This window comes from Copadichromis virginalis, linkage group LG9 (assembly GCF_057382275.1).
Source record: "Copadichromis virginalis isolate Kocher_CV1m ecotype Utaka linkage group LG9, C_Virginalis_male_GT1.1, whole genome shotgun sequence".
NCBI classification, from domain to species: Eukaryota; Metazoa; Chordata; class Actinopteri; order Cichliformes; family Cichlidae; genus Copadichromis; species Copadichromis virginalis.
Window position 1 is genome coordinate 35653291 of NC_140626.1, and position 12732 is coordinate 35666022.

Genomic DNA, 12732 nt, shown 5'->3' on the forward strand with positions numbered 1-12732 from the left:
TCAGCCTAATGTTCTCCTTCACCTGCACTCACATCTCTTTGGGCCAAACTGAGAGATCCAGTGAAAAGATATCGGATCAGCTCCCCATCTTTAATCTGCTTCACTTATTGTGGAACAAAAGCTTCGAATCAAAGCTGCGAATCTGCAGTCACATTCATCAAACCCACTGTGTGTGTGTGTGTCACGTACATCCATGAGCGCAGCGTTGATGTAGTTGGAGCTCTCCCCGTCGATGGTGATGAGGAAGGGCAGGCAGCGGTCTGGAGGCAGCACGTCCATGCAGCGGTTCTTCTCATGGTTTCTGGGCAGCAGAGCGATGCTGCAGTCCTCCACTCGCAGAGTCGGCGTCACCATGTTCAGCGTCTGAGCGCGCACACACATGTAACAGGACACACACCTGACACCTTCTTTCTAACCTAATGAGTTGATCTCATGTCATATTTTTACTTTCTCAGACTTCGGAACATTATTATTTTCATTGATTTTGTTTAATTTTTGTTAACATTAATTTTGTTATTTGTAATCATTTAATTAGTGATTTAATTTTTGTCTTCATTTTTTAAAATGTCTTCAAGTTTTAATCTCGTTGTTTGTTTTTGTTTGATTTTTAAGTTTTATTCATACAGCGTAAGTGTGTTGTGTCACCAGTTTGTTACCAGTTTGTTACTGGGTGTCTGTGGCACTTTTATTTTAACCGTGTCGTTTATTGTTGTGTATTTTTACTCGCTGTCATGCTGCTGTAACACAAAAGCGTCCGATGTGGGATCAATAACGTATCCATTTAAAGTAAAGACGCTACAGCGACACAGAGAGAACAATCATATGACCCCCTGTGAGCAGCACTTTGGCGACAGTGGGAAGGAAAAACTCCTTTTAACAGGAAGAAACCTCAGACAGAACCGGGCTCAATATTTAGACTGTATAATATGAATTTCTGACTTTTATTTTGAAACTGCGGTGCAATGATGTCATCACTCAGAGCTGTGATGTGGTTTGATTATTTCATGGACGCTGGCAGGTTCGTGCTCTAAACGAAGCGTGAAGAATATTAACATGGTCGTCACGTTACCCTGAACTCCTCTTTGATCTGACTCGAGTTGGTCTGAGGATCCAATCGGTTCATCTCATAATAAACCGACCGCAGCTGACTGGCTGGAATCGCTGTGTCACCGCACAGACACGCCTCCAAGATGGCATCGTGGATGAAGACGTACTGCTCCTGGTAGACAGAGGAAGGTGGTCAGACACTGTTTAAATAAGCTCCTCCTCCTCCTCCCCAGCTCTGACTGACGGGACGTCGGCTGCTGAAATGTCACTTCATAAAAGATTAATGTCAGCGCACGGCGGCTGGAGAACAGGCGAGTGACATTCAAAGTTAGAGAAGGTCATCGCGGCGTTCATTTCTGTCATTTCCTGTCAGTCAGCGATGAAGATGTGAGGACGAGTCGGAGACAATGAGGAATGATCGATGAAACTTTGATCATGAATGAAGCTGAGTAACTGAGCACGTGCAGTTTGAAACATTAAGTTATTAGTGATCACGTAAAACAGTGTTTACCTGCAGGTCAGAACACCTGCACACAGGTAGAAGGTATTTCACTGTGTGAATGTGTGTGTGTGTGTGTGTGTGTGTGTGTGTGTGTGTGTGTGTGTGTGTGTTTGTGAGTGAGTGAGTGAGTGTGTGTGTACCTCAGTCTGGACCATGTTAACCCTTCGTGCTCTCAGCTCGCGGACACAATTGTAGATGTCAACCACGCCCTCTCTCTCCGCCATGTCCAGCATGATGTCGATCACGATGAAGCATCCTGTACGTCCCGCCCCCGCACTGACACACACACACACACACACACACACACACACACACACACACACACACACACACACACACACACACACACAGTCACGTCAGCAGTGATGAAGTTTCTTTGTTACTAGTAATGACAGTAAAAGTTGTACCTGCAGTGGACCACAGTGGGACCGGCGGTGGGTGGGGTTTTGGCCTTGACGCGGCGGATGAAGCCGAGCAGCCCGGTGGCATGAAGCGGGACGCCGTGATCAGGCCAACCGGTGAAATGAAACTGACGGATCTCCCTGATCTCTGCCACACCCCTCTGACACAGACAGAGAGCGGAGGTCAGGTCAGTGCACAGGTGTGTGTACATGTCTGTGTGTGTGTTACACCTCTGTGTGCACAGGTGTGTGTGTGCACAGGTGTGTGTACATGTCTGTGTGTGTTACACCTCTGTGTGCACAGGTCTGTGTGTGCACAGGTGTGTGTGTACATGTCTGTGTGTGTGTTACACCTCTGTGTGCACAGGTGTAACATAAAGATATTTTAGCTTTAAGTCCTTCAGTTGCTGGCGGTGACATCAGAATACCTTCACTGACCACGTCAGTCCCAAATACATTCATAATAAACACTGATAAACTGGGCCCCCACTGACACATGCATGAAGCATCCATAGAAACACAGCTTCTGATTACTCACACACCTGTGCACTTTCAAGATGGCGCTGCAGATGGCAGCCTCGGTACTGCGCTCTCTCGCACTTTTTTTGTTTTTGTTTATTTTCTGCACTTTTGATCACTCGAACCACATCACTTTCCCCAGAGATCAACTGCTAAACATCAGGCAGTCATCTCACAATAGTTCTCATTTTTCACAAACCCGGAAAGTTTTTTGGAGATTTTAGTTGGAGGCGCAGCAGCTCTCTGTGGCTCCTGGAGGAGACGTAGACGGGGGACTCACGCTGGTGCGCTGGTGAAACTATGTCGGCGAGGATTCCGCACGGGACTCTCCTCCATTCACCTCCCAAATCTCCGCTCCCTTCCAAACAAAGTCAATGAATTACTTCTCTTAAACTGGACTAACAAGGACTTTGCACGCTCTGCTGCCCTCTGCTTCACTGAAACCTGGCTCAGTGAGCATATCCCAGACGCTGTCTTAAATCTGCCGGGCTTCACTGGGCGGACTGCGAAATGGAGCTGTCAGGGAAAACAAAGGGTGGTGGAGTCTGCTTCTGCATCAACGAAGGTTGGTGTACTGATGTCACAGTGTTACAGAAACACTGCAGCCCACACTTGGAAAGTTTTTTCATCAACTGTAAACCTTTTTATTCACCGCGGGAGTTTTCTTCCTTCATGGTGGTTGGCGTTTACATCCCTCCACAGGCCAACGCGAACAACGCACTGTGCGAGCTGGCTGACCAGATTACTACCCTGGAGAGGACATTCCTGGATTCCTTTACAATTATTCTTGGGGATTTTAACAGAGCAAACCTAAACCACGAACTCCCTAAATACAGACAGCATATAGACTGCCCCACCAGGGACAACATCATACTGGATCACTGCTACACCACTCTAAAAGATGCCTATCGCTCTGTGCCCCGGGCAGCTTTGGGACATTCTGATCACTGCATGGTCCATCTTATTCCAGTTTATAGGCAAAAACTCAAACGTGCGAAGCCTGTAGTCAAAACTGTGATGAAGTGGACTAACGCAGCAAAGCAGGAACTGCAGGACTGTTTCGACTCCACTGATTGGACTGTTTTTGAAGCTGCATCTGAGAACCTGGATGAGCTGACGGACACTGTGACATCAAACATCAGTTTCTGTGAAGATGTGTGTGTGCCAACAAAGACCTTTTGCACATACAACAACAATAAACCATGGTTCACTCCTAAACTTCAACATCTTCGTAAGGCCAAGGAGGACGCCTACAGAAGTGGTGACAGGGCCCTGTACAAGCAAGCCAGGAACACACTGACCAAGGAGATCAAAGCAGCTAAAAGGATCTACTCCCAGAAGCTGGAAGAACGGCTCTCAGCCAACGACCCTGCGTCAGTGTGGAGGGGCCTGCAGGAAATCACCAGCTACAGACGCCCCCCACCCACTGTTGAAGCAAACAAAGACCTGGCCAACGAGTTAAACACTTTCTACTGAAAGTTTGAGACGGACAGACTCCCACGCCCCACCCTCCCCTCCCCAGGGACATTGCTTCAGACATTGACCCCCAACACACCTTCCACCTCTCCCCCCTTCACCCCCACCCTCCCCAATCCAGACCCAACGACCACCACCACCACCCTCCCCAATCTAGATTCAACGACCACCACCACCCTCCCCAATCCAGACCCAACGACCACCACCACCACCCTCCCCAATCTAGATTCAACGACCACCACCACCCTCCCCAATCCAGACCCAATGACCACCACCACCCTCTCCAATCTAGATTCAACGACCACCACCACCCTCCCCAATCCAGACCCAATGACCACCACCACCCTCCCCAATCCAGATTCAACGACCACCACCACCCTCTCCAATTCAGACCCAACGACCACCACCACCCTCCCCAATCCAGATTCAACGACCACCACCACCCTCTCCAATTCAGACTCAACGACCTCCACCACACCTCTCACCCCCTTTCCTCCTCCCTGAAACTCAGAATACACACTCAGGATGTGAGCCGACTATTCCAGAAACAGAAGCCCAGGAAAGCCCCTGGACCAGACGGCGTCTCACCCTCCTGCCTCAAAACCTGTGCTGAACAGCTGGCTCCCATCTTTACTCGCATCTTCAACAGATCCCTGGAGCTGTGTGAAGTTCCCTCCTGCTTCAAACGCTCCACCATCATCCCTGTTCCCAAGAAACCCATCATCACAGGACTGAATGACTACAGACCTGTCGCCTTGACGTCTGTGGTCATGAAATCCTTCGAACGACTGGTGTTAGCCCATCTGAAAGACATTACAGGCCACCTGCTGGACCCTCTGCAGTTTGCCTACCGGGCAAACAGTTTGGTGGATGATGCAGTGAACATGGGGCTGCATTAAATCCTGCAACACCTTGACCGCCCGGGAACTTATGTCAGGGTCCTGTTTGTGGACTTTAGTTTGGCTTTTAACACCATCGTGCCTGAACTTCTCTCCTCCAAACTCTCCCAGCTCAGCGTGTCACCAGCTACCTGTCAGTGGATCACCAGCTTCCTGACAGATAGAAAGCAACAAGTGAGGCTGGGGAGATCACCTCTCGGTCCCTCAGTATTGGTGCCCCTCAAGGATGTGTTCTCTCACCACTACTGTTCAAATTCAAATTCAAATTTTATTTGTCACGTACACAGTCATACACAGTACGATATGTAGTGAAATGCTTGGACAACTGCTCGTGACCTAAAGAAAACAAAAAAGGAAAAGGCTATGAATAAGATAGGAAATAAATATGAAAAATTAAAAAGGGTAAATTTAACTAGGAAGGAATAAAATATAAATTAAGGTTAAAAATGAAATAACTGTACAACAAAATACACAATATAGAACTGTATAAGAATGTATGAAGAAATATAAATAAATATATACACAATAACAGCAGCTGTACAAGTATTAACTGGAAATAAAGAATATAGTGACCAGTGTTGTGCAATCCACATTATGTCTTGTGCAGTGCAAATATGCTTAAAGTGATTTAAGTAATGAAGTGAAACAATGTCCAGAAAGTCCAGTGTGTGTGTAAGAACCATATGTGTGGGTCAGTACTGTGTGGTGGTGTGATTGAGAGACCGTATCGCCTGCAGGAAGAAGCTCCTCCTCAGTCTCTCTGTGTTGGTCTTCAGGGAGCGGAATCGCTTTCCTGACCTCAGCAGAGAGAACAGTCTGTTGTTGGGATGGCTGAGGTCCTTCACCATCTTCCTGGCCTTGGTCCGGCACCGCCTGCTGTAGATTGAGTGCAGGTCAGGGAGCTCGGAGCGGATGGTGCGCTCAGCTGACCGCACAACCCTCTGTAGAGCTCGTCTGTCCTGCATGGTGCTGTTCCCGAACCAGGTTAAGATGTTTCCCGTCAGGATGCTCTCTATGGTGCACGAGTAAAAGTTCCTGAGCACCTTGGAGGGCAGTTGGAAGTCTCTCAAGCGTCTGAGGTGGTAGAGACGCTGACGGGCCTTTTTCACCACGGTGTTGATGTGACAGGACCATGACAGGTCCTGCGTGATGTGAACTCCGAGGTATTTGAAGCTGTCCACTCTCTCCACTGGGCACTCGTTGATGACGGGGGTCTGGTAGTTCCTCTCCTGCTTAGTGCTGAAGTCCACTATCAGCTCCTTTGTCTTACTGACGTTTAGAAGGAGGTTGTTCCTCTGGCACCAGTTCTCCAGATTCCTAATCTCCTTCAGGTAGGCCGTCTCGTTGTTATCAGAGATCAGGCCCACCACGACGGTGTCGTCAGCAAACTTGATGATGGTGGTGGAGCTGGTAGTGGCCACACAGTCATATGTGTACAAAGAGTACAGCAGGGGGCTCAGAACACACCCCTGGGGGGCTCCAGTCCTAAGAGTGGTGGAGGCTGAGACATGTCCACCCATCCTTACTGCCTGTGGTCTGCCAGTTAGGAAGTTGGAGATCCACTGACACATAGATGAGCTGAGTCCCAGATGCTCCAGCTTGGTGGTGAGTGTGGAGGGAATTATGGTGTTAAATGCAGAGCTGTAGTCTATGAAGAGCATTTTAACATAATTCCCCCTTCTAGTGTCCAAGTGAGTGAGTGATGTGTGGAGGAGATGAGAGATGGCATCGTCTGTGGAACGATTTGGACGGTAAGCGAACTGTAGTGGGTCCAGTGTGTCTGGTAGTGAAGAAATGATGAAGTCTCTGACCAGGCGTTCAAAGCACTTCATCACTACTGAGGTGAGGGCTACAGGGCGATAGTCATTGAGAGAAGCAGGGTGGGGTTTCTTCGGGACAGGAACAATGATGGACTCTTTGAAGCATGTGGGGATCACCGACTGAGATAAAGAGATGTTGAATATCTCAGTGAACACAGGAGCTAGCTGGTATGCGCAGTCTCTTAGGATGCGACCTGGGATGCCGTCTGGTCCTGCTGCTTTCCTGGTGTTCACTCTCTTGAAGGCTCTCCTTACTTCATGCTCGGAGATGACGAGCACGTTTCCGGTGCTGGCAGTATCTTCCTGTCTGCAGCCGTTAGCGCCGCTAACACTAGCATTGTTGGAGTCCTTAGCTGCAGCCTCGAAGCGAGCATAGAAAGTGTTCAGCTCGTCTGCCAGAGTCACGGCCGCGTTCGTCATACCGGTTGTTGGTGCTTTATAGTCCGTTATTGTCCTTAGTCCCCGCCACAGGCTCCTAGAGTCACTCTGTTGGAGTTGTGACTCTAGTTTCCTCCCGTAGCGCTGCTTCGCCTCTTTCACCGCCCTCCGCACGTTATATGACGCGGCTTTGTACGGGTCCATGTCTCCTGTTGTGAGTCCCGTGTTGTAGGCAGCGGTGCGGGATCTCAGAGCGTCGCGGATGGTTTTATCCACCCACGGCTTCTGGTTGGGAAACGTTGTGATAGTCTTTGTCTCCACGGTATCATCCGCTAGTTTCCCGATGAATCCCACAACCGCTTCCGTAAACACGTTGACGTCATCGTCGGAGCTGTTTCTGAACATGCCCCAGTCTGCGTCATCGAGTGCGTCCTGTAACGCGGCCACCGATTGATCCGTCCAGCGCGCGACCTTCCTCTGAACCGGAACTTCCTGTTTCAGCCTTTGTTTGTATTTTGGCATGAGGAAGATGGCGGCGTGATCAGATTTGCCAAACGGAGGGCGGGATTGTGCCTTGTAGCCGTCCTTGACCGTAGTGTAGCAGTGGTCCAGTGTCCTTTCACCTCTGGTGGGGCAGGTGATGTGTTGATAAAAGTTCGGCGCTGCGCGTTTGAGGTTGGCGCTATTAAAGTCCCCCGTCACAATAAGCGCAGCGTCCCGGTGTTGTGTCTGGTGCTGTGTGAGTGCCTCATGCAGCTCGCATAAGGCGGTGACCGTGTCCGCTTGTGGTGGAATATAAACGGCACTTACAATGACCGATGTAAATTCCCGAGGTAGATAAAAAGGACGACACATGATGGACAGTAGTTCCAGATTTGGTGTGCAGGAGCGTGTGAGAGGAACAACGTTCGCACTGTTGCACCAGTTGTTGTTCACCATTAAACACACGCCGCCTCCCCTTGACTTCCCCGAGTCCCGTGTCCTGTCCATGCGGTGAACCGAGAAGAACTCGGCCGGCTGGATGGCGTGGTCCGGCACCGCTGGGTTCAGCCATGTCTCGGTGAAGCAGAGGAGATTGCAGTCCCGAATGTCTCTCTGGAACTTTACCCTGGCCCTGAGGTCGTCAAGCTTGTTCTCCAGTGACTGGACGCTGGCGAGCAGGATGCTAGGCAGAGGTGTGCGGTGTGCACGAGCTCTCAGCCTGTTCCTGACGCCGGCTCGCATCTCTCTAGGCCGCCGCCGCTTCCCTTTGTTCTCCCTCAAGATCTCACTTGGCCAGCTCGGATCCGGAGTTAAAAACTTCGAATTGTGAGTACATTGTATACCAATAGAAACAAGAGTGTCACTGTCATACCTAATGTACCCAATGGTGATGATTTTGCCGATTTAGAAACGCTGAAAACTAACTTAAAAAACAAAGACAAAGAAAAAGTGGTCGGAGCAGTCGTGACGGCAGCCAACCTCACCGGCGCCATCTTCTCCCTCTACACTAACGACTGCACCTCCAAGAACTTGGCTGTCAAACTCCTAAAGTTTGCAGATGACACCACTGTCATTGGCCTCATTCAGGATGGTGATGAGTCTGCATACCGGCAGGAAGTTGAGCGGCTGGTACTCTGGTGCAGTCAGCACAATCTGGAGCTGAACACTCTTAAAACTGTAGAGATGACAGTGGACTTCAGGAGACATCCCTCAACTCTGCTCCCCCTCACCATATCAGACAGCCCGGTGTCGACTGTGGAGATCTTCAAGTTCCTGGGTACCACCATCTCCCAGGACCTGAAGTGGGAGACCAACATCAACTCCATCCTCAAAAAGACCCAGCAGAGGATGTACTTCCTGAGACAACTGGGGAAGTACAGTCTTCCACAGGAGCTGCTGATCCAGTTCTACACTGCGGTCATTGAGTCTGCCCTGTGCTCCTCCATCACAGTCTGGTATGGTGCAGCCACTAAACAGGACAGGAGCAGACTGCAGCGGACTGTACGGGCAGCAGAGAAGATCATCATGCCCCCCTGCCCTCCATCCAGGACCTGCACATCTGAAGAACCAGGAACCAGGCAGGGAAACTCATCACAGACCCCTCACACCCTGGACACAGACTTTTTGATCTGCTGCCCTCTGGCAGACGGTACAGAAGCCTGCAGACCAGGACCACCCGACACAGGAACAGTTTCTTTCCCCTCGCCATCTCCCTCCTAAACAGTTGACCTGTCACACTGCTCCCACTGCCAGACTGCAACTGCACCTTATGTACATTGTGTAGTATTCACTCAACCCCATTTCATTTCTGTCATCCTGTAGTTTATGTATATAAGTTTGGATTGGTTATTTATAGTTGGTTTACACAGCTTTGTGTATGTATGTGTACGCATGTGTAATGTATATATAGACACGTGTGTGTGTGTGTGTGTGTGTGTGTGTGATTTACATTGCTGTGCTTGTGAGTCACCATCTACCGGAACCAAATTCCTTGTATGTGTCTGCACATATACATGGCCAATAAACACGATTCTGATTCTGATTGCTCAGCACACTGGTGATGCTATGGTCCCTGACACGGGTTGTTGCTAGGTGGACGCAGGTCTAACGTCGTCCTGACGACTGTAGTTTAGAACGAGCTTCCCTTTAGACGGTGCGATGACGCAGATCACGTGATGACGTTTGTTGTGGATTTTTCCAGCAGGTGTAATATTCCCGTTCAGTTTGTTCCTGTCAGGTTACCATACCAGACTCTGACACTCTGTCCAACATGCTTACACTCACGTCCTGATAAGATTCGCTCTCTTGTAGATTACATCAACATTATCCACAAAATTCTCCAATATAAAAACACGACTGACCTCTGACCTGGAATCAACAAATTTACCTCACTCCTCCACCCACGTCCCTGAGGTAAGGTGGGGTCAGAGTTCCTCTGAAAGGAAACAACTGAAGACAACTCTGTGCTGTGTCAGTGTCAGCGAGCTGAGGTCACGGCGGCCTACACCTCGTGTAGATCCTTTGTTCATGTGCATGTTCAACTTTATTGTAACAGCTGGAGAACAGCTGCACTGATGGAGCTGAACTGAACTGTAGAGGTGTGTGTACACAGAGGTTTTTGGACATAACGAAGGATTGTGTGTGTGCGTATGTGTGTGTGTGTTACCTTCTCTACAGCAAAGGTCCGGATCACGTACTCAGACAGCAGCTGAGTCTCGATCAGCGTCACCTTCATGTCGCCGTAGATCTCCGTGTCATCAGGCCAGTACTTACAACACTTCACCTACACACACACACACACACACACACACACACACACACACACACACACACACACACACACACACACACACACAGGATTAAATTGCCTCATTAATTAAACAGAAACACAAACAGAACAAAAGCAGCTGATATTAAAATCTCATTAGAGGCTCCGCCCCCTCCCCCTCTCCTCATTAACAGCTAATTACTGCAGAGCTAATCACACTGTCACCATGACAACCAACGAGGTAAACAGGGAGGGAGGGGTGAGAGAACAAATCAGGCTAACGTGACAGTGTGTGTGTGTGTGTGAGAGACAGAGGGAGACAATCAGGCTCTATCCCAGAATCCCCCCTCTGTAAAGGAGGGGAGCAGTTCCCTGGTGCCTTCTGGGTAATGAGGGCTTAGCGACGCCCGCCTGCAGGTGTGTGTGTCTGATCTCAGGTTCGATCCTTTATTTTCAGGAGGAAATGGCGGCGTGTTTATCAATTTGCAGCGCGATTCACAGGAGCACACCGTGAGTTTCCCAGAATGCCGAGCAAATGCGATGAGGTCACACAGCCACTACCCAATAGTTAGAACCTGAGCACGCCACCCTCAGAGACGGACGGCTGTGAGGAGCAGTGCGTCAGAGTCCTCGAGGATGCAGTGCCGCTACGCCGCAGCGGGAAAGTCAATGCTCAGAGAAGCAAATCTGAAACACGCAAAGTGTCTGTGAAGGTTCTCGGTCATCCAGGTCATCGTAGTTTGAGGAGCTTGCAAAGAAAAGCGTCTGGGCTTCTTTAGGTTTCCATGAAGACGTTTCACCTCTCATCCAAGAAGCTTCTTCAGTTATAAGAGCAAATGGTGGAGAGTCCCAGAATTAAGCCTGTGGGAGTGTCCCCAAGATGATTGATCCTTTACCTAATCACACGGGTGTGGGTCCCAATCAGCCAAGGTTTCGGGTGAGCTCATTGTGAAACCTGGCCCCACCTTATCATGTGATTTCCTGAGGTCAGATGGCCCAGGATGTGAGTGGGCGTTAAGGCGTCTGGGAAGGATCTCAAAACTGGATTATAGATGGCAGAGAGTTGGTGTCGTAAGCCACCGCCTCTGTTCAAAGATGGTCGCTCACAGTGGACATAGATGCTTCTTTCACTCCTCTTTCAAACCATCTGTCCTCTCTGTCCAAAATGTGAACATTGGCATCCTCGAAAGAGTGACCTTTGACCTTTAGATGCAGATGGACAGCTGAGTCTTGTCCCGTGGAGGTGGCTCTTCTGTGTTGTGCGTTTATGAATTGGCTGTTTGGTCCAGGAAAGGCAAACAGTCGTCCTTTGTGTCTTCCCTGGTGAACTTTGTTTTTATCCACAGCGTTAATGTGCGCAGTGAAGGATTCCACTTCTTGTGTTTTGATTTTGACCCAGGTGTCGTCCACATATCTGTACCAGTGGCTGGGTACTCTTCCTTTGAAAGAGCCAAGAGCCTTCCTTTCCACTTCCTCCATGTAAAGGTTGGCTTCAATAGGTCAAGGTCAAGGTCAAGGTCAGATTTATTTATATAGCACATTTCCAACAGCCAATGCTGCACAAAGTGCTTAACAATAACAATAAAATTAAAAACTACAGTGTAATACAATAATAACAATAGAAACAATAAAATAGAAGAGTGACACGGGGGGAGCCCATGGCACAGCCATGTTTTTGTCTGTAAAAGCCTTCGTTGTATTTGAAATATGTATTGGTGAGGCAGAGGTCTAACAGTGTGCAAATGTGATCGATATGAAGCCGGTTCTGTTTATTCGAAGGACCTGTCTGTCTTTAGTTTTTTTCTGACAGCTGTAGGTGTGCAGGTGAGGAGAGACCACATCAAATGACACCGTGGTTTCATCTGGATCAAGTGTAAGTTTCTGGACCTCGTTGTTGAGGTCGGTGGAGTTTGTGGTGAGTTTTTTTATTTCTTACAACTGAAGAAGCCTTTCCGACCCACAGGTACACGTCTGTGATCGACACGCTGTTTACTGCAGGTGACCGTGAGTCAGAGCATGAGAAGAATAACAGGAGACATGAGAGCGGCACTCTGGGAAACGGAGTCCCAAACTTCATCAGCAAGGAAATAACAACCAGATGGCTGCACCGATCCACGTGTGTGTGCGGGCACATGTGTGTGTGTGTGCACGTGTGTGCGTGCTCACCCGGCCAACCTCCACCAGGTTGGTTACCATGACGATGGCAGCGGTATTCTCCTGCCAAACCATCCTCCAGAAATCATACACCGTCTCCTGCATGGGACCTGAGACACATACAGTAAACTTCACATTAGACTGCAGAGCTCTACATGAATCATAATCACTCTTTTAATTAATTAAAATGAAGTGCACGCACACACAGAAAATATTTTTAATTACTGTTGACAGTCTGTGTTTTGACGAGCTAATTAGTTCATGCTAATCCATTCCTGTCCTCAAG

The 12732-nt window shown here is 49.0% G+C and overlaps 1 protein-coding gene across 3 annotated transcripts in view; it reads right to left on the bottom strand.

The window, feature by feature from the left end:
* Window positions 1–12732, bottom strand: part of LOC146702427 (receptor-type tyrosine-protein phosphatase mu-like) — a 217332-nt gene that overhangs the window by 15377 nt on the left and 189223 nt on the right. For all 3 annotated transcript variants that reach the window (XM_085469039.1, XM_085469038.1, XM_085469040.1), the window contains 6 exons: window positions 12459–12556; window positions 10191–10307; window positions 1957–2111; window positions 1690–1825; window positions 1070–1219; window positions 190–363 (listed from right to left, as the gene is read on the bottom strand). In XM_085469039.1, the coding sequence (XP_085325165.1) occupies window positions 190–363; window positions 1070–1219; window positions 1690–1825; window positions 1957–2111; window positions 10191–10307; window positions 12459–12556 (830 nt within the window). The remainder of the gene's footprint in view (window positions 1–189; window positions 364–1069; window positions 1220–1689; window positions 1826–1956; window positions 2112–10190; window positions 10308–12458; window positions 12557–12732) is intronic.